The sequence below is a fragment of the Salvelinus namaycush genome, chromosome 1 (genome assembly GCF_016432855.1).
Source record: "Salvelinus namaycush isolate Seneca chromosome 1, SaNama_1.0, whole genome shotgun sequence".
Lineage (NCBI taxonomy): Eukaryota > Metazoa > Chordata > Actinopteri > Salmoniformes > Salmonidae > Salvelinus > Salvelinus namaycush.
The window spans coordinates 38,609,939-38,636,358 of record NC_052307.1 but is presented as its reverse complement, the minus strand read 5'-3'; the positions used below and the strand labels follow the sequence as shown (position 1 = coordinate 38,636,358).

The 26,420-nt window shown below is 44.5% G+C and overlaps 1 protein-coding gene across 1 annotated transcript in view; it reads left to right on the top strand.

Moving 5' to 3' along the window:
• si:dkey-21e5.1 (potassium channel subfamily T member 1) overlaps positions 1–26,133 on the top strand; it is a 109,729-nt gene extending 83,596 nt beyond the window's left edge. The window contains exons 20-28 of the mRNA XM_038998510.1: positions 10,113–10,184; positions 10,503–10,637; positions 14,881–14,992; positions 15,287–15,388; positions 15,878–15,961; positions 18,802–18,930; positions 20,903–21,209; positions 25,728–25,812; positions 26,004–26,133. Coding sequence (XP_038854438.1) covers positions 10,113–10,184; positions 10,503–10,637; positions 14,881–14,992; positions 15,287–15,388; positions 15,878–15,961; positions 18,802–18,930; positions 20,903–21,209; positions 25,728–25,812; positions 26,004–26,133 — 1,156 coding nt within the window. The remainder of the gene's footprint in view (positions 1–10,112; positions 10,185–10,502; positions 10,638–14,880; positions 14,993–15,286; positions 15,389–15,877; positions 15,962–18,801; positions 18,931–20,902; positions 21,210–25,727; positions 25,813–26,003) is intronic.
• The last annotated feature ends 287 nt before the right edge of the window (positions 26,134–26,420 follow it).

Genomic DNA, 26,420 nt, shown 5'->3' with positions numbered 1-26,420 from the left:
CCACCTTCTCTTTGATGTAATGTGTTTTAAACCGAGGGTCGACCAACGAGGATAAGTCCAGGAGGTCATCATATTTCTCATTCAGATAGTCCATGACTATCGTTTTGGTGGTTTGGATGAGCTCTGTTTCACCATCATCAGGTTTCATGACCTCTGTATTGAACAGGTGTAGTACTGGCTTCAGGTAAGACACAGTGACATAAGACTCACCAGACAGAGCATCTGTGAATTCTAGGAGTTGGGTCAATGCCTGGTTGATGGACTCAAGAACATCTATATCTGTATAGGTGGGAGCTAAGTGCCGGGTCTTCTTGTCACTGGACAAGACCTGTGAAATTGCTTTCTTCTGCTACAGTACTCTTTGCACCATCTTTTGATGTGATCCCCACCTGGTAGGTGACTCTGTCACCAACTTGTGCTGGGACTGGTTGTGTTCTTTTTGAGCAACTGCCAGGTCTCTCTGCTTTCTCCACGAATAGGAAAAGGCACCTACCACTTTCTTGCATACTCCAATTGCTCGATCCACCCGTTTATCTTTACCCACTCTAAGAGAAATCAAGAGATTTTAATAAAATGTTCAATCACAATAATTCCTTTTAGTTATGTACAAACGGCCTTCACCACGTTCGCACCACTATCTGTCTCCAGGAGGCGAGAGCGTCAATGAGCCTCTCTGCTATAGCTTCACCCGTGTGGTAGTCGGGAAAGTATGATGTTTGAAGGCGTTTATTTAGAAGATTCCAGTCTTTGTCAATATAGTGGATAGTGAGGCTAAAATAAGGCTCTAATCTGTCTTGAGCTGTTCCTCAACTTTTTCCCTACACTCAGCGTAGAGTTTAGGCAGGGCGGTGTGAGAAATGTTTGCGGCCACAGAGCACGTACCTGGGGTCAATTAAATTGATAATCCTCTTGAAACTTTCCTTTTCGATTGTGCTAATTGGTAGCATGTTGTAACGGCGTTCCTCCTCCTCTTCATCCGAAGAGGAGGAGCAGGGATTGAACCAAACTGCAGCGTTGTGAAATGACATGATATTTATTCAAACAAGACGAAAAACGAACTATACTTGATAATAAACAAAATAACAAAACGAATGTAGACAAACCTGAACATACGAACTTAATTAAAACACGAAGAACGCACAACAGGAAAAATGACTACATAAAACGATGAACGAACGAAACAGTCCCGTATGGTGCAACAAACACTGACACAGGAAACAACCACCCACAACAAACAGTGTGAAAACACCTACCTTAATATGACTCTCAATCAGAGGAAATGAAAACCACCTGCCTCTAATTGAGAGCCATATCAGGTCACCCTTTAAACCAACATAGAAACAGAAAACATAGACTGCCCACCCAAACTCACGTCCTGACCAACTAACACATACAAAACTAACAGAAAACAGGTCAGGAACGTGACATAACCCCCCCCTCAAGGTGCGAACTCCGGGCGCACCAGCACAAAGTCTAGGGGAGGGTCTGGGTGGGCATCTGACCACGGTGGTGGCTCAGGCTCTGGGCGAGGTCCCCACCCCACCATAGTCAATCCCAGCTTACTTCTCCCCCTCAGAATGACCACCCTCCTATTCCACCCACCTAATATAAGAGGCAACACCAAAATAAGGGACAGCTCCGGGACAAGGTAGCTCAGGACAGAGAGGTAGGTCAGGATAGAGAGGTAGCTCAAGATAGAGAGGTAGCTCAGGATAGAGAGGTAGCTCAGGATAGAGGGGCAACTCCGGACAGAGAGACAGCTCTGGACTGAGTGGCAGTTCTGGATACATGGCAGCTCTGGACGCTCATGGCTAGCTGACGGCTCTGGACGCTCATGGCTGGCTGACGGCTCTGGACGCTCATGGCTGGCTGACGGCTCTGGACGCTCATGGCTGGCTGACGGCTCTGGACGCTCATGGCTGGCTGACGGCTCTGGACGCTCATGGCTCGCTGACGGCTCTGGCAGATCCTGTCTGGTTGGCGACTCTGGCAGATCCTGTCTGGTTGGCGGCTCTGGCAGATCCTGTCTGGTTGGCGGCTCTGGCAGATCCTGTCTGGTTGGCGGCTCTGGCAGATCCTGTCTGGTTGGCGGCTCTGGCAGATCCTGACTGACGAATGGCTCTAGCGGCTCCTGACTGACTAACGGCTCTGACGGCTCGGGACAGACGGGCGGCTCTAATGGCTCGGGACAGACGGATGGCTCAGACGGCGCTGGGGAGACGGATGGCTCAGACGGCGCTGGGGAGACGGATGGCTCAGACGGCGCTGGGGAGACGGATGGCTCAGATGGCGCTGGGGAGACGGATGGCTCAGACGGCGCTGGGGAGACGGATGGCTCAGATGGCGCTGAGGAGACGGATGGCTCAGATGGCGCTGCGGAGACGGATGGCTCAGACTGATCCTGTCTGGCGGAAGGCTTTGGCTGCTCCTGTCTGGCGGAAGGCTCTAGCGGCTCCTGTCTGGCGGAAGGCTCTAGCGGCTCCTGTCTGGCGGAAGGCTCTGTAGGCTCATGGCAGACGGGCGGCTTTGCAGGCTCATGGCAGACGGGCGGCTTTGAAGGCTCAATACAGACGGGCAGTTCATGCGGCGCTTGGCAGACGGACAGTTCAGGCGCCGTTGGGCAGACGGCAGACTCTGGCCGGCTGAGACGCACTGTAGGCCTGGTGCGTGGTGCCGGAACTGGAGGCACCGGACTGGAGACACGCACTTCAAGCCTAGTGCGGGGAGCAGGGACAGGGCACACTGGACTCTCAAAGCGTACTATTTGCCTGGTGCGTGGTACCGGCACTGGTGGCACCGGGCTGAGGGCACGCACATCAGGACGAGTATGGGGAGAAGGAACAGTGTGTACAGGGCTCTGGAGACGCACAGGTGGCTTAGTGCGTGGTGCCGGAACTGGAGGCACTGGGCTGGAGACACGCACCATAGGAAGAGTGCGTGGAGGAGGAACAGGGCTCTGAAAACGCACTGGAAGCCTGGTGCGTGGTGTAGGCACTGGTGGTACTGGGCTGGGGCAGGGAGGTAGCGCCGGAAATACCGGACCGTGCAAGCGTACTGGCTCCCTTGAGCATTGAGCCTGCCCAACCTTACCTGGTTGAATGCTCCCCGTCGCCCGACCAGTGCGGGGAGGTGGAATAACCCGCACCGGGCTATGTAGGCGAACCGGGGACACCATGCGTAAGGCTGGTGCCATGTAAGCCGGCCCAAGGAGACGTACTGGTGGCCAGATATGTAGAGCCGGCTTCATGGCACTTGGCTCAATGCTCAATCTAGCCCTACCAGTGCGGGGAGGTAGAATAACCCGCACCGGGCTATGCACACGTACAGGAGACATCGTGCGCTCTACTGCGTAACACGGTGTCTGCCCGTACTCCCGCTCTCCACGGTTAGCCTGGGAAGTGGGCGCAGGTCTCCTACCTGCCCTTGGCCCACTACCTCTTAGCCCCCCCCCCAAGAAATTTTTGGGGTCTCTTCTCGGGCTTCCAGCCACGTCTCCTTGCTGCCTCCTCATACCACCGCTCTTGTGCTCTCGCTGCCTCCATCTCCTCACGAGCGCGGCGATATTCCCCAATGTGAGCCCAGTGTCCCTTTCCCTCCAATACTTCCTCCCAAGTCCATGAGTCCTGATTTCTTGGCCGCTGCTCAAACTTGCGCTGCTTGGTTCTGGATTGGTGGGTGGTTCTGTAACGGCGTTCCTCCTCCTCTTCATCCGAAGAGGAGGAGCAGGGATTGAACCAAACTGCAGCGTTGTGAAATGACATGATATTTATTCAAACAAGACGAAAAACGAACTATACTTGATAATAAACAAAATAACAAAACGAATGTAGACAAACCTGAACATACGAACTTAATTAAAACACGAAGAACGCACAACAGGAAAAATGACTACATAAAACGATGAACGAACGAAACAGTCCCGTATGGTGCAACAAACACTGACACAGGAAACAACCACCCACAACAAACAGTGTGAAAACACCTACCTTAATATGACTCTCAATCAGAGGAAATGAAAACCACCTGCCTCTAATTGAGAGCCATATCAGGTCACCCTTTAAACCAACATAGAAACAGAAAACATAGACTGCCCACCCAAACTCACGCCCTGACCAACTAACACATACAAAACTAACAGAAAACAGGTCAGGAACGTGACACATGTCCTTAGCAATGCAATGCATAATAGCATTTGTGATGTCTTTGTCTTTTCGGTTGTTTGCTCGTTAGGGCATAAACACTGTCAGTGTTTACTGCTTCGGGCGAACATCCCTAGATTGGCTGGTGTTTGAGGGGCGTTTATCAATACCGTGGCGCAAACTCAAACTTTCTGCATGTTCTAAAGAGGGATTTTGCTTCAGATGGTGAAAAAGATTTGTCGTATTACCAGACTTGGTAGCCACCTGTCTGTGACACAATTTGCACCGAACATTGCTCTGCTCTTTGTCAGACTTCAAAAAGCCAAACCACTTCCAAATAACTGAAACAGTTTAATTAACTCTTTTTTTTTTAATCAATCATTTCTTTGTTGGAAGCTGCTCCTTCTGCATGGCTATCACTGCCACTGTTATCGCCTACATCACTCATTTTTCGTGGTTAATAGTGGCTACTCCATCACTCGAGGTGCTAAGTGGTTTTTAGTGGGCGTATACCTCTCCACGTGCATTTTGTCACTTATCTGCACATTCCTGCTGCGTCAGAGGTCAAATGGACTGCTGTACCTAATTATTCTATGTCGACATTATCGAAAATAAATCGAAACGTTTTTATATCGTTATTGAGGGAAGTAATTACCTCGATAATTATTGATATTAATTTATCGCCCAGCCCTAGTCTATGGTAATATCAATCAATCAAATGTATTTTTAAAGCCCTTTTTACATCAGCCGATTTCACAAAGTGCTATACAGAAACCCAGCCTAAGCTAGGAAAAACTCCAGAAAATCACATTGTAGGATTTTTAATGAATTTATTTGCAAATTATGGTGGAAAATAAGTATTTGGTCACCTACAAACAAGCAAGATTTCTGGCTCTCACAGACCTGTAACTTCTTCTTTAAGAGGCTCCTCTGTCCTCCACTCATTACCTGTATTAATGGCACCTGTTTGAACTTGTTATCAGTATAAAAGACACCTGTCCACAACCTCAAACAGTCACACTCCAAACTCCACTATGGCCAAGACCAAAGAGCTGTCAAAGGACACCAGAAACAAAATTGTAGACCTGCACCAGGCTGGGAAGACTGAATCTGCAATAGGTAAGCAGCTTGGTTTGAAGAAATCAACTATGGGAGCAATTATTAGGAAATGGAAGACATACAAGACCACTGATAATCTCCCTCGATCTGGGGCTCCACGCAAGATCTCACCCCGTGGGGTCAAAATGATCACAAGAACGGTGAGCAAAAATCCCAGAACCACACGGGGGGACCTAGTGAATGACCTGCAGAGAGCTGGGACCAAAGTAACAAAGCCTACCATCAGTAACACACTACGCCACCAGGGACTCAAATCCTGCAGTGCCAGACGTGTCCCCCTGCTTAAGCCAGTACATGGCCAGGCCCATCTGAAGTTTGCTAGAGAGCATTTGGATGATCCAGAAGAAGATTGGGAGAATGTCATATGGTCAGATGAAACCAAAATATAACTTTTTGGTAAAAACTCAACTGGTCGTGTTTGGAGGACAAAGAATGCTGAGTTGCATCCAAAGAACACCATACCTACTGTGAAGCATGGGGGTGGAAATATCATGTTTGGGGCTGTTTTTCTGCAAAGGGACCATGACGACTGATCCGTGTAAAGGAAAGAATGAATGGGGCCATGTATCGTGAGATTTTGAGTGAAAACCTCCTTCCATCAGCAAGGGCATTGAAGATGAAACGTGGCTGGGTCTTTCAGCATGACAATGATCCCAAACACACCGCCCGGGCAACGAAGGAGTGGCTTCGTAAGAAGCATTTCAAGGTCCTGGAGTGGCCTAGCCAGTCTCCAGTTCTCAACCCCATAGAAAATCTTTGGAGGGAGTTGAAAGTCTGTGTTGCCCAGCAACAGCCCCAAAACATCACTGCTCTAGAGGAGATCTGCATGGAGGAATGGGCCAAAATACCAGCAACAGTGTGTGAAAACCTTGTGAAGACTTACAGAAAACGTTTGACCTCTGTCATTGCCAACAAAGGGTATATAACAAAGTATTGAGATAAACTTTTGTTATTGACCAAATACTTATTTTCCACCATAATTTGCAAATAAATTCATTAAAAATCCTACAATGTGATTTTCTGGATTTTTTTCCCTCATTTTGTCTGTCATAGTTGAAGTGACTCAACATCTGTGACTCAACCCACTCAAGTGACGCACCCCTCCTAGGGACGGCATGGAAGAGCACCAGTAAGCCAGTGACTCAGCCCCCGTAATGGGGTTAGAGGCAGAGAATCCCAATGGAGAGAGGGGAACCGGCAAGGCAGAGACAGCAAGGATGGTTCGTCGCTCCAGTGCCTTTCCGTTCACCTTCACACCCCTGGGCCAGACTACACTCAGTCATAGGACCTACTGAAGAGATGAGTCTTCAATATAGACTTTAAGGTCAAGACCGAGTATGCGTCCCTCACATGGATAGGCAGACCATTCCATAAAATTGGAGCTCTATAGGAGAAAGCCCTGCCTCCAGCTGTTTGCTTATAAATTCTAGGGACAATAAGGAGGCCTGCGTCTTGTGACCTTTGTCATGACGTGGCCCTTTCTGGATATATATCGTGGCTTCCCCCTCTCTCACTCTCTCCTACACCCAGGTTCTGTTATCTCAGGTCGTAAATTCCTGGCGGAGACTCTCTCCCCCTGGCCATGCAGTATGGAGAGAGAGAGAGTTTCACAGTAGAACAAAGGAACTCCCGCCAAATTCTACTACATTCCAGAATTTGAGAATTTAACAATATCCATATTTTGTAGAATGTGTAAACGGTCGGTGGAGAAGCCAGCTACGACCCGGTCTGTTTTGTTTCATGTTTGTGACCTCATGAAAGACAATACAGCCACATTACCCTAACTCTGTTTATACAGGTTCCTCAGTTATGAGGCTTGCACCTAATTGTTGTATGAAATGAATGAGTAAAGATGAAACTATTTGTGAAATGATGTAATGTGATGTTAAACCTTTAACGTGAGAGAATTGTATTCCTTTTAAAGTTTAACTGCGTCATTGGCCTGCCCCGTGAGCACAGACATGATCAGGCGTCATGGAACCGCCTCTTCTACTGTTACGAATAAAAGCCCCTCCTAAGACAATTCTCTTCAGACTAAGCAAACCCACAGCATGAGCTGTGATTGCGAATAGTTTAGACCACGCATACCTCGGTGTAAGCTGAGGTGACACAGGTTTGAGTACCAAGACTGAGCAAACCCACAGCGTGAGCTGTGATTGCGAATAGTTTAGACCACGCATACCTCGGTGTAAGCTGAGGTGGCACAGGTTTGAGTACCAAGACTGAGCAAACCCACAGCGTGAGCTGTGATTGCGAATAGTTTAGACCACGCATACCTCGGTGTAAGCTGAGGTGGCATAGGTTTGAGTACCAAGACTAAGCAAACCCACAGCGTGAGCTGTGATTGCGAATAGTTATTGAATTCCTAACCATACCACGTGGAGCATTGGCTACATGGCTGGAAATGGTTAATCTGTGAGACGATCGATCCCTGCAGAATAAGAGCAAATCTTAGATACTAATTACTAGTCTGCAGCTAGAAATTATGTAAACCTGGGACGAGAATACCGACAACCGCCGAAACATCTATACTAGGAGAAAATTTCTGAATGGTACTCTAAAGTATCCATTCTAACCACGAAAGACTTTGATCTTCAGGGAAACAGAAAGAGAGCAAGTGAGACCGGATTCCAACAGAGAAGATCACAACAACACATGGCACAGGTTTGAGTACCAAGACCAAGAGTACCAAGTAAATATATATTGATTGCAATTATTCCCGAATGAGTGAGCGTTCATGTGCAAAGGATTAGCATTTCAATTAATATAATTATCAACTGTGTGTAGTGATCCCTTTTGTCTTTTCCGCTTCTTTCTCAGTCCACACCCACTTCTCTTTGTTCACCAAGCCGTCATATTGGCTTAGCCCACTAGGGAATCTTCCCTATCATTTGTTAGTAACCAATATCTATTGTTTGTTTGTTTATGCATTTCTGTGATTATTTAGTTAGTAATTAAATGATTAAGCCAATTGGTGTATGGATGATTTATAGTAAAGGCTGGGTTCGTGCAGATAACCAACAATTTTTGACGTTCAGATGAGACTGACCTGAGGTAAAGAATAATTCATTAATAGAAGACTAATTGATCAGATATTAAATCTTTGTAATCTGAAGATTTTGGCGTGGTGCCCCGACTTCCTAGTTAATTAAATTTACATGATTAGTTTAATCACAAAATAATAATTTCAGAGAATTGATTTGATAAAATAAGTCTTCACCTTTAAATGATGCCAAAGACACGACACCGTAGCGTACGTGTAGGTATGTACGGCAGGACCAAATCGGAAAGATAGGTAGGAGTCTGAAGCAGAGAGACTAACACTGTCTGTTTATCTAGCCAAGTGCCACTTAAAAGCTGCCTACTGTATGATGGGTTATCATGGCAAAAGTCTAATTGGCCATATTGCATATATCCTGAGTAATTATGAGGAACAGTATTTTGTAATCCAGTGAGCAAACAGTTAACACAATACATGTTTGTTACAGACGCATTTTAGGGCATTATGTAATTCAATGCATAGCCAAAGGCAAATTGATTTCCAATGATTCGCTGAGGCTTCTAATTGTCTAAATTCGCACTTGTATGTACAGGTAACTGCCAAAATAAAGGAAACGCTTGAGTAAATAAGGGATACAGCATATATTGAAAGCAGGTGCTTCCACACAGATGTGGTTCCTAAGTTAAGCAATTAACATCACATCACGCTTACACGGAACCCAAACCGGCTGAGCGTGTGCGCCATCATGCATAAATGTATTTTGTCCCCCCACACCAAACGCAATCACGACACGCAGGTTAAAATATCAAAACAAACTCTGAACCAATTACATTAATTTGGGGACAGGTCGAAAAGCATTAAACGTGTATGGCAATTTAGCTAGCTTGTACTTGCTAGCTAATTTGTCCTATTTAGCTAGCTTGCTGTTGCTAGCTAATTTGTCCTGGGATATAACATTGAGTTGTTATTTTACCTGAAATGCACAAGGTCTACTCCGACAATTAATCCACACATAAAACGGTCAACCGAATAGTTTATAGTCATCTCTCCTCCTTCCAGGCTTTTTCATCTTTGAACTTGGTGTTTGGCATCTAAACTTTCATAGTATTACCACGACGACCGGCAACACAGTTCATCTTTCAATCACCCACGTGGGTATAACCAATGAGGAGATGGCACGTGGGTACCTGCTTCTATAAACCAATGAGGAGATGGGAGAGGCAGGACTTGCAGCGCGATCTGCGTCAGAAATAGAAAGGGCTTCTATTTTAGCCCTTGGCATCGCAGATGTGCGCAAGCAGTGTGGGTGCAATAATTGAATAACATATATTTCTAAATGTATTTTGCAGCGCTTGCACACGCGACGCGAGCAGTGTAGTCAGGGTATTAGGGTCATTTATAAAAATGCCCAGTTGCCCAATCTTTTTGGTACCATGGCTAGAGGAAGCGATCTCAGTGACTTTGAAAAAGGGGTTTCAAAGGAGCATAGGTGGTTTAAAGGGCATGTGTGCGTGTGTGTGTGTGTATGTCAGTCACCAGATCTTAACCCAGATAAACACTTATCGGAGATTCTGGAGCAGCGCCTGAGACAGTGTTTTCCACAACCATTAGCAAAAATCCAAATGATGGAATTTCTTGTGAAATAATGGTGTTGCATTCCTCCAATAGAGTTCCAGACACTTGTAGAATTTATGGCAAGTCTAATTTAAGCTGTTCTAGTGGCTCGTGGTGGCCCAACGCCCTATTAAGACACTTCATGTTGGTGTTTCCTTTATTTTTGGCAGTTACCTGTATTTAATCTATGTGTGGTTGCAGGTGTCCTGTCCCTATTGATGTGCGTTTCCTGTTTGCAGGCCTGACAACCACTTCCTAGAAGCCATCTGCTGTTTCCCAATGGTCTACTTCATGGCCGGAACCATAGATAAGTAGGTGTTCATTACTCAATCATTATAAACATAATGCCCCTCCTCACAGAATTACAATTACTCTTCTCTATTTAAATGACATCCCCATGACATCATGCACAGACAGGTAACAATAAACCACATATCACTCCATGACGTACCATATTATTACATCCCAGGGATTTACAATTATCAAGTGAAATCAATTACACATGTGCATCTTTTATAGGCTGCTAAATTTCAAAGTCATGAATATCATAATATGGTGTATTGTGTTGGGTTCTCTTTGTGGCAGATTTTCAATATGCGTTCTTTTGTGTTTTGCTCTCTCTGTGGCAGCCTGGACCATCTGCTACAGTGTGGCATCATCTATGCTGATAACCTGGTGGTGGTGGACAAGGAGAGCACCATGAGTGCTGAGGAGGACTATATGGCAGATGCCAAGACTATCGTCAACGTACAGACCATGTTCAGGTATGGTATGGGAGGCATTCTCCCATGTTAAATTATCGACTGCACACAGAGTTTTGGCTCTCCATTTTGAGTAAACTATTGTGTGGACTACTTGTAGTCTAGTAAAGTATTATTATGAACAACAATCTTATTATTCAAGAGGGACAATTGTTTTGCAAGCATGGAACTGACAGAAAAACAATTCCTTTCTTCCTTTCTTTTCAAATTCCTTTCTTTGCACATACAAAATCGATCGTGCATGCTATATGGACCTTTTTTAGGATATGAAAAATGATTTTTATTTAACAAAACGACACTTCATGTTATCTCTGGGACCCTTGGGGTGATAAATCAGAGCAAGATTTCAGAATGTAAGTACACATTTCACCTTCAGAGGTGAATTTATCAAACCTGTCGCAGTGAATAAAGTGTTTTGTTGTTTTGAGCTCTCCTCAAACAATAGCATGGCATTTTTTTGCTGTAATAACTACTGTAAATTGGACAGTGCAGTTATATTAATATATTTATATATTAGTTATATATTAAGAATTTAAGCTTTCAGCCGATATAAGACACTTATATGTACCGACGTGTTGTTTCTCTAAAATCTGCGATCATGGCACACGGCGCTACATGATTTACAACTGTCCCGTTGACGGATCGGCTATCCCTAAGTTAGATTGCACACAGGTGGACTTTATTTAAGTGCCACATGATCTGTCACATGATCTCAGTGTATATATACACCTGTTCTGAAAGGCCCCAGAGTCTGCAACACCACTAAGCGAAGGGCACCATCAAGCAAGCGGCACTATGAAGACCAAGGAGCTCTCCAAACAGATCAGGGTTGGGCTATAAAAATCTGAAACTTTGATCATCCCACGGAGCACCATAAAAACGTCTTGGCTGCAATCCCGTTAACGGGATCGATATGACAACAGCCAGTGAAAGTGCAGGGCGCCAAATTCAAACAACAGAAATCTCATAATTAAAATTCCTCAAGCATTCAAGTACTTCACACCATTTTAAAGATACACTTCTTGTTAATCCCACCACAGTGTTCGATTTCAAAAAGGCTTTACAGCGAAAGCTCCACAAACGATTATGTTAGGTCAGCGCAAAATCACAGAAAAACACAGCCATTTTTCCAGCCAAAGACAGGAGTCACAAAAAGCAGAAATAGAGATAAAATGAATCACTAACCTTTGATGATCTTCATCAGATGACACTCATAGGACTTCATGTTACACAATACATATATGTTTTGTTCGATAAAGTTCATATTTATATCCAAAAACCTCAGTTTACATTGGCGCCATGTTCAGAAATGCCTCCAAAATATCCGGAGAAATTGCGGAGCCACATCAAATAACAGAAATACTCATCATAAACTTTGATGAAAGATACACTTGTTCTTAATGCAACCGCTGTGTCAGATTTCAAAAAAGCTTTATGGCAAAAGCACAATATTCAATAATCTGAGAACAGCGTTCAGCCACAAAAGGAAGCCATACAGTTACCCGCCAAATTGTGGACTCAACAAAAGTCATAAATAGCATTATAAATCTTCACTTACCTTTGCTGATCTTCGTAGGAATGCACTCCCAGGACTCCCACTTCCACAAGAAATGTTTGTTTTGTTCGGTAATGTCCATAATTTATGTCCAAATAGCTATTTATGTTAGCGTGTTTGGTAAACAAACCAAAGTCAGGAAGCGCGTTCACTAAAAGCAGACGAAATGTCAAAAAGTTCCGTAACAGTCAGTAGAAACATGTCAAACGATGTATTGAATCAATCTTTAGGATGTTTTTAACATAAATCTTCAATAATGTTCCAACCAGAGAATTCCATTGTCTTCAGAAGTGCGATGGAACAGAGCTCCCTCTCATGTGAATGCGCATGGTCAGAGCATGGTCAGCTCATGGTAGACCTTACTCATTCCCGTCTCCTTCGGCCCCACTTCACAGTAGAAGCATCAGACAAGGTTCTACAGACTGTTGACATCTAGTGGAAGCCGTAGGAAGTGCAAACTGACCCATATCCCACTGTGTATTCGATAGGCGATGAGTTGAAAACCTACAAACCTCAGATTTCCCACTTCCTGGTTAGATTTTTTTCTCAGATTTTTGCCTGCCATATGAGTTCTGTTATACTCACAGACATCATTCAAACAGTTTTAGAAACTTCAGAGTGTTTTCTATCCAATACTAATAATAATATGCATATAATAGCAACTGGGACCGAGGAGTAGGCAGTTTACTCTGGGCACCTTTTCATCCAAGCTACTCAATACTGCCCTTGCAGCCATAAGAAGTTAAATCCATTATTAAAAAACGGAAAGAACATGGCACCACAGCAAACCTGCCAAGAGAGGGCTGCCTACTACAACTCACGGACCAGGCAAGGAGGGCATTAACCAGAGAGGCAACAAAGAGACCACAGATAACCCTGAAGGAGATGCAAAGCTCCACGGCGGAGACTGGAGTATCTGTCCATAGGACCACTTTAAGCCATACACTCCACAGAGCTGGGCTTTACGGAGGAGTGGCCAGAAAAAAGCCATTGCTTAAAGAAAAAAATAAGCAAACACATTTGGTGTTCGCCAAAAGGCATGTGGGAGACTCCCCAAACATATGGAAGAAGGTACTCTGGTCAGATGAGACATAAATTTGAGTTTTTTGGAAAACGCTATGTCTGGCGCAAACCCAACACCTCTCATCACCCCGAGAACACCATACCCACAGTGAAGCATGGTGGTGGCAGCATCATGCTGTGGGGGATGTTTTTCATCGGCAGGGACTGGGAAACTGGTCAGAATTGAAGGAATGAGGAATGGTGCTAAATGCAGGGAAATTCTTGAGGGAAACCTGTTTTAGTCTTCCAGAGATTTGAGACTGGGACGGAGGTTCCCCTTCCAGCAGGACAATGACCCTAAGCATACTGCTAAAGCAACACTTGAGTGGTTTAAGGGGAAACATTTAAATGTCTTGGAATGGCCTAGTCAAAGCCCAGACCTCAATCCAATTGAAAATCTGTGATATGACTTAAAGATTGCTGTATACCAGCAGAACCCATTCGACTCGTCGCGAGTCGTGGAATGAGAAAACAGCTCAGCGGAACTCCACCACCAGCGACCAATCAGAAGGAGCTGGAACAGTTTTGCCTTGAAGACTGGGCAAAAATCTCAGTGGCGAGATGTGCCAAGCTTATAGAGACATACCCCAAGAGACTTGCAGCTGTAATTGCTGCAAAAGGTGGCTCTACAAAGTATTGACTTTGGGGGGGTAAATAGTTATGCACGCTCAAGTTTTGTTTTTTGTCTTATTTCTTGTTTGTATCACAATAAAAAATATTTTGCATGTTGTGTAAATCAAATGATACAAACCTCCCAAAAATTCATTTTAATTCGAGGTTGTAAGGCAACAAAATAGGAAAAATGCCAAGGGGCGTGTCACGGCCGATGCTGGAAGAAGACCAAGGTGCAGCGTGATGAGCGTACATAATCCTTTTATTTAGAAAAATGACGCCAACAAAACAACAAACGAAAGAAACAACCGTGAAGCTTACAGGGCTAAGTGCCACTAACAAAAGTCAACTTCCCACACTGAAAGGAGGGAAAAGGGCTACCTAAGTATGGTTCCCAATCAGAGACAACGATAGACAGCTGTCCCTGATTGAGAACCATTCCCGGCCAAAACATAGAAATACAAAATCATAGAAAACAAAACATAGAATGCCCACCCCAAATCACACCCTGACCAAACCAAATAGAGACATAAAAAGGCTCTCTAAGGTCAGGGTGTGACAGGGCGTGAATACTTTTGCAAGCCACTGTAGTTTTTTCCCCCTGAAAAGTCTCTGAAGTTATTAAAACCCTGGGTGAAACTATATTAAACAGCATCTATCAGGGTAGAAAACCTCTGCAAGGTTTTCTTCTTCAACATCCTAAAATGTAATCTATGCATCACTGCCAGCTTGGTGAGCTCAAAGCATTTAATCTCTGTCTCCTCTCTCTCTCTATTTCTCTCCCTCCCTCTTTCTCTTTTCCTCTCTTGCTCCCTCCCTCTTCCCTCTCTCTCGCTCTCTCTATTTCTCGCTCTTCCTCCATCCCCTCCTTCTCGCCCTCCCTCCCTCATCCCCTCTTCCCTCCATCCCCTCTTCCCGCCCACTCCCTACCACTCTCTCTCCCTTCCTCCCTCATCCCTCTCTCTCTCTCCCTCTCTCCTACACCTCTATCTCTTTCTCTCTCTCCATTTTGTCCAGGCTGTTCCCCAGTCTCAGTATCATCACCGAGCTGACCCACCCCTCCAACATGAGGTTTATGCAGTTCAGGGCTAAGGATTGCTACTCCCTGGCTCTCTCCAAGCTAGAGAAGGTGAGCAGAGCATTTCAGGGGCATGTCACTCCTCCATCTTTAGATCTCAGGCTTCAGCCCTCATTATTATCTGTCTGTGTGGATGTCGTGTGGGAGGTGCACTCTTATACAGACTCAGACATGAATATATAGAGCCCTGGGGCTGGGTTAGCAAGCCAGCTGGTGACATTTCATGTGCACTCCTCTTTCTCTCTCCTAACTCTTTCCCCCTCCCTCTTTTCCTCACCCCCACTCTCCCTCTGCTCCCTCTCCCACACTCTCTCCCTCCCCTCCTCTTCCCTCTCGCCCCTACAGATAGAGCGTGATAAGGGTTCCAACCTGGCCTTCATGTTCCGCCTGCCGTTCGCTGCAGGCAGAGTGTTCAGTATCAGTATGCTGGATACGCTGCTCTACCAAGTGGGTTACCAGATGTAATGTATTAGGATAGAGTCCCAAATAGTACCCTATTCCCTATATACTGCACTACTTTTGACCGGGGTCCCATTTCAGACGTAGCTAGGGAGCTTATCTGCAGATCACTTAGTCACTCCCTTAGGCTATGATCAGCTTAACTTCTATAAATCCTAACCCTTAACTATTCGGTGGAGAACCGCAAAACTGATCTTAGATCAGTGTCTCGAGGGAATACTCTGTTCACAGGGGTGTGTGGAGCTTATCAGTGTATGATGTAATCTTACTCCAGTACTTACTGAGAAAAGCATCTGATATTGCACTGTCTTTGAAGGGAGAGAGGGAGAGAGGGAGAGCTAAAGTATTTTTGAGCGCAATGATCATTCAGTAGTTTCTCACCTCTCCTCAATAGTGTTTTCTTTGGAACTAGACATGAGTGTGTTTTCAGTCTCTGGTTCCTCCTGTTTGTTTATACATTCTCTTGCTTTTTTACAGTCATTTGTAAAGGACTATATGATTCCCATAGCAAGACTTTTACTAGGCCTGGACACCACACCAGGGTCTGGTTACCTATGTGCAGTAAGTATGGATACCTGTGTCGTGGAAATTCTCACACAGGGACACTCGAAGTCAATCTTAAATTAATCATTCTTTATTATCAGCATGCTGGAGAGGTTCCAACCAACTCAATGCACCATGTACAGTCCCGTTAGTTCTAACGGGGCAGTCCCATTAGTTCTCTTATATACTTACACAGAAAGTAATATTTGCATGATTTAGCGTATTCATTATTCATAATTAATTCAGCATTAATGTTTACTTCATTCATGTGACCGACCAATACTGATTCATGAATGTGGCAGACCAATACCTCACGAGGCTTCTTCTCTCCAAGCTGAGACCTTGAAACTGAGATATTGTTCTCCAAACAAGGGTCTGGGCGTACTGCCAAATTGCAGATACTACAGTGAGGATTTATCCCAGGCACGTTCAATCAGTCACTTGCATGAACACAGAAGTTGGTTATTAGAAAAGCACAAATAAAGAACACAGAAACTGGTTATTAGAAAAGCACAAACAAAAACATTTCCAGCACACCTGTTTTGGGTGTGTGGTTGTGTGTGTTTCAAATGAAATCCAAGTTCATTTGTCACATGCACAGGTGTAAGCCATACCAGGAAATGCTTACTTACGAGCTCTTCCTCAGCAATGCAGAGTTCAATATCAAATGTATGAAATAGAGTCAAGAATAGGATCTTTAAAAAAAGCAACAACAGGTCAGATAAAAAAAACACACACAAGAATGTAAGCTACAGTTGCAGTCGGAAGTTTACATACAACTTAGCCAAATACATTTAAACTCAGTTTTTCACAATTCCTGACATTTAATCCTAGTTAAAAGTCCCAGTCTTAGGTCAGTTAGGATCATCAGAATAATAGTAGAGTTATTTATTTCAGCTTTTATTTATTTCATCACATTCCCAGTGGGTCAGAAGTTTACATACACTCAATTAGTATTTGGTAGCATTGCCTTTAAATTGTTTAAGTTGGGTCAAACGTTTTGGGTAGCCTTCCACAAGTTTCCCACAATAAGTTGGGTGAATTTTGGCCCATTCCGCCTGACAGAGCTGGTGTAACTGAGTCAGGTTTGTAGGCCTCCTTGCTCGCACATGCTTTTTCAGTTCTTCCCACACATTTTCTATAGGATTGAGGTCAGGGCTTTGTGATGGCCACTCCAATACCTTGACTTTGTTGTCCTTAAGCCATTTTGCCACAGCTTAGGAAGTATGCTTGGGGTCATTGTCCATTTGGAAGACCCATTTGCGACCAAGCTTTAACTTCCTGACTGATGTCTTGAGATGTTGCTTCAATATATCCACATAATTTTCCTCCCTCATGATGCCATCTATTTTGTGAAGTGCACCAATCTCTCCTGCAGCAAAGCACCCCCACAACATAATGCTGCCACCCTCGTGCTTCACAATTGGGATGGTGTTCTTCGGCTTGCAAGCCTCCCCCTTTTTCCTCCAAACATAACGATGGGCATTATGGCCAAACAGTTCTATTTTTGTTTCCTCAGACCAGAGGACATTTCTCCAAAAAGTACGATCTTTGTCCCCATGTGCAGTTGCAAACCGTAGTCTGGCTTTTTTATGGCGGTTTTGGAGCAGTGGCTTCTTCCTTACTGAGCGGCCTTTCAGGTTCTGTCGATATAGGACTTGTTTTACTGTGGGATATAGATACTTTTGTACCTGTTTCCTATTCATCTTCACAAGCTCCTTTGCTGTTGTTCTGGGATTGATTTGCACTTTTCGCACCAAAGTACGTTCATCACTATGAGACAGAAAGCGTCTCCTTCCTGAGCGGTATGACGGCTGCGTGGTCCCATGGTGTTTATACTTGCTTACTATTGTTTGTACAGATGAACGTGGTACCTTCAGGCGTTTGGAAATTGCTCCTAAGGATGAACCAGACTTGTGGAGGTCTACAATTTTTTTTTCTGAGGTCTTGGCTGATTTCTTTTGATTTTCCCATGATGTCAAGCGAAGAGGCACTGAGTTTGAAGGTAGGCCTTGAAATACATCCACAGGTACACCTCCAATTGACTCAAATTATGTAATATTAGCCTATCAGAAGCTTTTAAAGCCATGACATCATTTTCTGGAATTTTCCAAGCTTTTTAAAGGCACAGTCAACTTAGTGTATGTAAACGTCTGACCCACTGGAATTGTGATACAGTGAATTATAAGTGAAATAATCTGTCGGTAAACAATTGTTGGAAAAATGACTTGTCACGCACAAAGTAGATGTCCTAACCGACTTGCCAAAACTATAGTTTGTTAACAAGAAATGTGTGGAGTGGTTGAAAAACGAGTTTTAATGACTCCAACCCAATTGTATGTAAACTTCCGACTTCAACTGTATATACAAGGTCAGTTCAGTACCATATCAATATGCAGGGATATGGTGGAGGCTGAGGTAATATGTACAGTTGAAGTCGGAAGTTTACATACACTTAGGTTGGAGTCATTGAAACTCGTTTTTCAACAAGGTCAAGGAAAGGTTGGAAATGTTGGTGAAGACGCTTGCCACCTGATCTGCGCATGCTCTGAGGATTTGCCCTGGTATTCCATCAGGTCCTGCATGCAGCCTTACCAGTTTTCAGCCGTTTATAAGTCTTTCTCATGTCAGCCACGGAGAGCAAGATCCGGAACAGCGCATGGATTGATGTTTACCTCGAAGCGAGCATAGAATGCATTGAGTTCGTCTGGGAGGGAGGCATCATAGGTCAACGCACAACTTTGTCTTCCTTTTTGTGTGTGCACGTGTGTGTGCGCGTGTGTGCCCGTGGGCGGGCGGGTGTGCGTGCTTATATACATGTGATGTGTATACTGAATGTGCTCCCTCCTCCTTCCCAGATGAAGGTGACAGAGGAGGACCTGTGGATCAGGACGTATGGCAGGTTATTCCAAAAGCTGTGTTCTTCCAGTGCAGAGATTCCAATAGGCATCTACCGTACAGAGTCACACATGTTCTCCTCCTCAGAGGTAAGACAAGATAGAGGCAGTCCCTGTTCAAATACTCTGGAGAGGCATCCTTCCTTTCTTCTTTCCTTCCTTCCTTCCACTATTTATTTTTTCTCTTAATTTCTTCCTTGAGGTAAATGAGAGCAATAGGGATAGTAATCTTGCTTTCGACTTGTCAAATCACAGAATGATAAATGATTAGCTCAAGGAAGGAAGGAAGGATGGAAAGAAAGGATGCATTCTAAAAATAATAATTTGAACAAAGCCACCTCTGCGTCATCAATAGATTACTGAGTGTACAAAACAATAGGAACAACTTCCTAATATTGAGTTGCACCCCATTTTGCCCTCAGAACAGCCTCAGTTCGTCGGGGCATGGACTCTACAAGGTGTTTGAAAGCGTTCCACAGGGATGCTGGCCCATATTGATTCCAAGTTAGCTGGTAGTGGATCTCTACTCCGAATAGATTGTTCCATCTCATCCCACAGATGCTCATATGGATTGAGATCTGGTGACTGGGCAGGCCCCTGTAGTAAGATGAATTCACTGTCATGTTTGTGGAACCATTCCTGGACAATCCTAGCCTTGTGGCATGGGGAACTATCCTGCTGAAAAAATCTATTTGCAGATGGGTACACTGCTGCTATGAAGGGATGCAACTTATTGGCAATGATGTTCAGATATAATGTGGAATTCAAGTGTTGCTGCACTTTTTTCAAGAGGACTATTGTGTGCCATGAAAATTCTCCCCACACCATCACCACCAGCCTGCAATGTTGACACGCTGCATGATGGATGCATGTACTCATGTGGTTTTCTCCATACCCTAGTCCTCCCATCAGCGTGAAACAGCAGGAACTAGGATTCTTCAGACCAGGCATGTTTTTCCAATTCTCCAGTGTTTTCGTTCCTTAGCCCACTGCAACCGCAATTTCTTGTTTTTTGCTGAAAGAAGTGGAACTCTGTAAGGTCGTCGGCTGCCATACCCCATTCATGTCAAGGTACTACGAGTTGTGCATTCTTTTATGGGTCTTTGGGCACCAATGTTGTACTGGACTGTCAGTTGACTAACTGTAGCCTGTATGTTGCTCTGCACAATTTGTCTCAGCCTTCTTTGTCCTCTTTCATCAATTATCCGTTTTCGACTACTAGCCTGCCGTTGGGTGGATGTCCTTTGGGTGATGGGCCATTCTTGATACACACGGGAAACTGTTGAGCGTGAAAAACCCAGCAGCATTGCCATTCCTGACACACTCAAACCGGTGTGCCTGGCACCTACCACCATACCCCGTTCAAAGGCACTTAAATCTTTTGTCCTGCCCATTCTCCCTCTGAATGGCACACATACACATTCCATGTCTCAATTGTCTCAAGGCTTAAAACTCCTGTCTCCTCTCCTTCATCTACATTGACTGAAGTGGATTTAACAGGTGACCTCAATAAAGGATCATAGCTTTCACCTGGATTCACCTTGACAGTCTATGTCATGGAAAGTACACTCAGTGGACACTCAGTGTATTTGTGCTATAATTGTGCTGCTAATCATTGTAATTATGCTTTATATGCATCATTGAACTATTTGGTGCAAACATTCACAAACAAACATTCTTGGTCAAGTAAATTATATTTACTTTTGCCAATGCTACTCTGTGCAAGTTTTTTATTTCATCCATCATTGTGTGTTTTTGTTTGTTGGTCTGTCCAAGTATCCTCCTTCTTAGTTACCCACAGTTAAGATGAAATCCTTGTCTTGACATTTTACATAACAGGACTGTCACGATCTGCTCATATTTGCAGTACAACAAAATGAAAGTATGCGTTGTGTTTTGTTTGGCACTTCAGTAATGCTGTCAGTCAAGCGCTTCTTCATAATGCACTATAAATGCGTATCTAGAGCTTCCATTACTGATGTAAAGTGTCACCAAGACATCCTATTGGATCCTCATACTGTCCACACAGTTCATTTGGTATTAACCCTTCCCCCTCCCCTAGTCTCAAGTATCCATCAACGTAGAGAACACTGGTGGTGACGACCAGAGAAGCAATCGTCGTGCGTCGTGGAAGGAGAAAACAGCTCAGCGGAACTCCACCACCAGCGACCAATCAGAACATCCGTTGCTGAGGAAGAAGAGCCTCCAGTGGGCGCGGCGTCTGAGCCGTAAGAACACCAAGCCACCGAGTCGCACCGAGCGGATCTCCCAGCAGCGCCTCAACCTGTACCGGCGCTCCGAGAGACAGGAGCTGTCTGAGCTGGTCAAGAACCGCATGAAGCACCTAGGCTTGCCCACTGTCGGATACGGTGAGCGGAAAGTTACAGGACACCCTGGTAATACTGAGTGATATTATAGGGTGCTGTGTCATATTTAGTTTGGTGGTCTTATATGTGTCACCTGTAGGGTTGCAAAATTCCGGGAACTCTCAATAAATTCCTTGGTTTTCCCGATTTCTGGAAAACCAGAGAACATATTAAAAGTTCCCGGAATTTTGCAACCCTAGTCAACTGTCATAGTTTGGGAATTGGTGCTGTATGGAATGACAATGATGGGGGATTAGTTGGGAGTTTTTATGATGGACTTGTTTGGAATATATTGTTGGAGATGTTTGGGATATATTTTGCTGTATGTTAAATCTGATTTTTTGTCAATTACTAATTATCTCCGCAGATGAAAATTCTATCGTAGTAATATTATTGAGTTGTGTTAGTTTTTTAAAGATGTATTACATAGCTTCTGACTGTTATTTTCACCATGCAATCTGTCCATCACTTCACTTCATTGAACACCATTTCAAAGGGGTGTATAAGAAGTACCATAACACCAATAACCAAATAAACATCTCACAACGCCTAACATACTGTAAATATTGAGGACTATTCTCCATTATTCACATGATTCTACATAGTATGATAATGTACCTGCATAACCTCTTTATGAATGTGCATAAACCTTCATGTTACTTGTAGCCTATGGATGGACAACTGAAGTATAATGAAGCATTTCATCTCAGACTGCATTTAGCCTCCCCTCAGACTGAATCTCCTCCCCTCTCACCTCTTCACTCTTTTCCTCTCTCCTCAACTTCCTTCGCCGTCTTTTGCAAAACCCCAAAATTATTTCCCTATATAATTCTCCATACAATTCCTCATGCCAAAACATTATGATGACTCATTCATATAATCCCATTCGAGGGAAATGCTTATTACGTAATACTGCCAGAAAAGCATTAAAAATACTAAAGAATTAAATACTTAACAAATTATTTACTGGTGATTTTAAATTGGATGATTGAGCCAGAAATAATGTAGATATTTACATAATAAATGATCTAATATTTATGAAATAATTCAAAAAACATATTTGTTTGCATGTCATTTTTGCATCCCCTTTTGAAAACTGCAATTGCATTTTTGCTGCTTGCCTAATCTTTTCATTCTCCTCTTTTTATTTTCTGTCTTGTAGAGGATGTTGCTAATCTTACTGCGAGTGATGTCATGAACCGAGTAAATCTAGGATATTTACAAGGTAATCCCACATACAGTAGTGTTCACATACAGTATGCAATGCAACACATTTCATTTAGTCATCACTCCCATCTCTTAAATATGTCAAGTGGTGTGAAATTAGAATTTCATTCTATATGTTCAAGTATAGTGCTACTTTCCTGAAAGCTATGCTCATTGCTCACAGAAGAATGTTGTTAGGGAAATTATACAGTGCATTCAAAAAGTATTCAGACCCTTTACTCAGTACTTTGTGATGCACCTTTGGCAGAAATTACAGCCTTGAGTCTTCTTGGTTATGCTGCTACACAAGCTTGGCACACCTCTATTTGGGGAGTTTCTCCCATTCTTCTCTGCAGATCCTCTCAAGCTCTGTCAGGTTGGATGGGGAGCGTTGCTGTACAGCTATTTTGAGGTCTCTCCAGAGATGTTAGATTGGGTTCAAGTCTGGGCTTTGGCTGGGCCACTCATGGACATTCAGAGACTTGTCCCAAAGCCACTCCTGGGTTGTCTTGGCTGTGTGCTTGGGGTCGTTGTCCTGATGGAAGGTGAACCTTCGCCCCAGTCTGAGGTCCTGAGCGCTCTGGAGCAGGTTTTTCATCAAGGATCTCTCTGTACTTTGCTCCGTTCATCTTTGCCTCAATCCTGACTAGTCTCCCAGTCCCTGCCACTGGAAAACGCCCCCACAGCATTATGTTGCCACCACCATGCTTCACCGTAGGGATGGTGCCAGGTTTCCTCCAGATGTGAGTTCAATCTTGGTTTCATCAGACCGTCAGAGAATCTTGTTTCTCATGGTCTAAGAGTCTTTAAGTGCCTTTTGGCAGACTCCAAACGGGCTGTCATGTGCCTTTTAATGAGGAGTGGCATCCTTCTGGCCACTCTACGATAAAGGCCTGATTGGTGGAGTGTTGCACAGATGGTTGTCCTTCTGGAAGGTTCTCCCATCTCCTCAGAGGAACTCTAGAGCTCTGTCAGAGTGACCATTGGGTTCTTGGTCACCTCCCTGACCAAGGCCCTTCTCCCCCGATTGCACAGTTTGGCCGGGCGGACAGCTCTAGGAAGAGTCTTGGTGATTCCAAACTTCTACCATTTAAGAATGATGGAGGCCACTGTTCTTGGGGACCTTCAATGCTGCAGACATTTTTTGATACCCTTCCCCAGATATGTGCCTCGACACAATCCTGTCTCGGAGCTCTGCGGACAATTCTTTCGACCTCATGGCTTGGTTTTTGCTTTGACATGCACTGTCAACTGTGGGACCTTATATAGACATGTGTGTGCCTTTCCAAATCATGTCCAATCAATTGAATTTACCACAGGTGGACTCCAATCAAGTTGTAGAAACATCTCAAGGATGATCAAAGGAAACCAGATGCACCTGAGCTCAATTTCGAGTCTCATAGAAAAGGGTCAATTTCTAAAGATCTGTTTTTGCTTTGTCATTATAAGGTAGTGTGTGTAGATTGCTGAGGATTTATCATTAATTTAATCAATTTTAGAATAAGGCTGTAACGTAACAAAATGTAGAAAAAGTCAAGGGGTCTGAATACTTTACGAAGGCACTGTATATGCTTCTAATATTCTACTTTGTAAGACATCTCAAGTGGTGGATATACCACCATCCCTTTAAAAGGCGAGATCGGTTGAAGATGGTACCATATTCATTAAAATACATGGTGGATGGATCGATGTCATACTAGTAGTTTAGTACCTGTTTTGAATAGCTAGGCTACCGTATGTTAGTATAGGCAGTCAGAATGTTGTGTTATTGAATGAAAGTACGACAGTAGCCTGTGAGTTAACAAGTGTTGACTGTCTTAGAGTTGCAGGGAATTTCAGAGCATCCGTTAAGAGAAGAGACCAGAACAGGTTAGATGGAGAATCATAATCATACAGCACTACTGCATGACTCTGTGTGATAATGATGATGGCAGTGTTGGGTGGCAGACAAGCAGTCTTTCATTCTCTCTGTCCTCTGCGTTGTGTGGACTGAAGTGGGAGACTTAGGCCTAGTTCAAATTGTACAACTGATGTACACAACAGTTGTTTCAAATGCATTGTGCATCACTTGTACAACCTGTGTGAACTAGGACTTATTGACTGATGATGGAACGTGAGAGACGGCCAGACAGACTACCAAGTTACTGCAGGGCAGCAGAGTGTGGATACACTACAGTACGGCGGGATGGGACAGAGTGGAGCAGAAAGCATTATGACTGTGTTGTTCGGAAGGTCAACAGTACATTACTATCAACAAACCAAAGTTACACTGAGAATCTTGTAGAATATAAAAAACATTTAGCATTTTATTAGCCTAAATACAATATGATTTCAAAATATTCATCACATTTTAGTCCCTCTGAAAGACTATCCTAGATTGACGCTATATTAGGACCCCTTCTAATCCCACATACCCAATGTATTTTGCTTCACTCTCAGATTGGTTGAGCCTCACTTTGTTTGGTTGAGTCTGCCCTGCCGGATGCCAGAGCATGTTCTAGTTGTGTTTGTGGGTGTGTCAACATTTTTATATGGGGGCTGAGTGTCGTTGGCATGGCAACCATGGTGACCTGTCGCCGTGCGTGACCAGGCCGACGTGTGGAATGCGCAGAAGGTGAATCGATGTGGACAGTGTCTGCATGTCTTTCTTAAACTGCGCATGGAGGGATGCGCTTGCCTTGTGGCAGCATGGGCCTACCCTGTACCAGCCATGCCCTGTCAGTAACAGTTAGACCTTCTCTCTCTCCTACCCACCCCGCCTGGCATTATAAGGGGCAAACACAGGTGGGTTTTGGAGAAGCAGATGCACTTTACCCCCCAACCCCCAAGCTTGAGCCTCATTCTGTCCCAGGTGCACAGTTTCTCACTCATACACGCGAAACAGGTAAAACACAATCACTTCTCACTCACTCTGAATAGACTTTGCCCCCTCCCCTAGGCCCAGGGGCAACTTGATCCTACTCCAAGACAAGCACAGGACATCAAAGTATGCCATGTCAAGGGATATTCAGTTACACACCATTGATTATACTGTATTTGAATAGACATTAAGAAAATGAACACAGGACTTATATCATACAGGACTTATAGGCTTACTATATATAAATAAGCTTTGTTCAGCCAGAACGGCCCTTAAAACGGCTCTTACTGTATATGCATATGATTTATTATGTCAGTCAGACGTTTACTGAAGATCAGGGAATCCTATACTTCCATTTTCTAAATGGACCATTAGTTGTGTAATTGGTGACTATGAGGGGACTGGTACAGCCAGAGCAGCTGCTAAGAGCTGTCCCTGCATCTGTTCTGTTCCAGATGAGATGAACGACCACCAGAACACTCTGTCCTACGTTCTCATCAACCCCCCTCCAGATACCATGCTGGAGCTCAATGACATTGTGTAAGTACCAGCAGGAGAGGCGTCTCTTCTCTTTTCATCCCTTCTTCTTTACAGTATCGGTACTATACTGTACTAAGCTGTGTCGACTGGTCACTAGCCTAGGTATAGGACAGTACAGTTATCTAGTAGTGTGTTTTATAAATATCTGGATGTGACCCAAGCGAGTTGGTTTTGTCCTCATCTCTCTCTAGCTACATCATCCGGTCCGACCCGCTGGCGGGGCCCGACGTGCCCGAGGATGCGGCTCAGGGGCAGAGCAGCGGCGGCGGCCGGACGAGGCAGGACTTTGGCACAGAGACCAGGGATGAGACCCATCTCTGAAATCCCCTCGCCCCTCCTGGCACCCTCGCCTCACCACCCCCGGACCTCCCGCCCCCTTGTCTCACCATCACCGGACCTCCCGCCCCCTTGTCTCACCATCACCGGACCTCTTGCCCCCTTGTCTCACCGCCTTTGCACGATACATTCTATTTGTGCCATACAAGGGGAAGATCCCCACTGCCCTTGCCCACCCTTACCTTCCAATCCCCCTCCACCCTGTATCAGACATACAGAGAAACACGTGTCACTGAGCTGCTATGGGAGGATGCATGAAGAGTGCCTCGTCA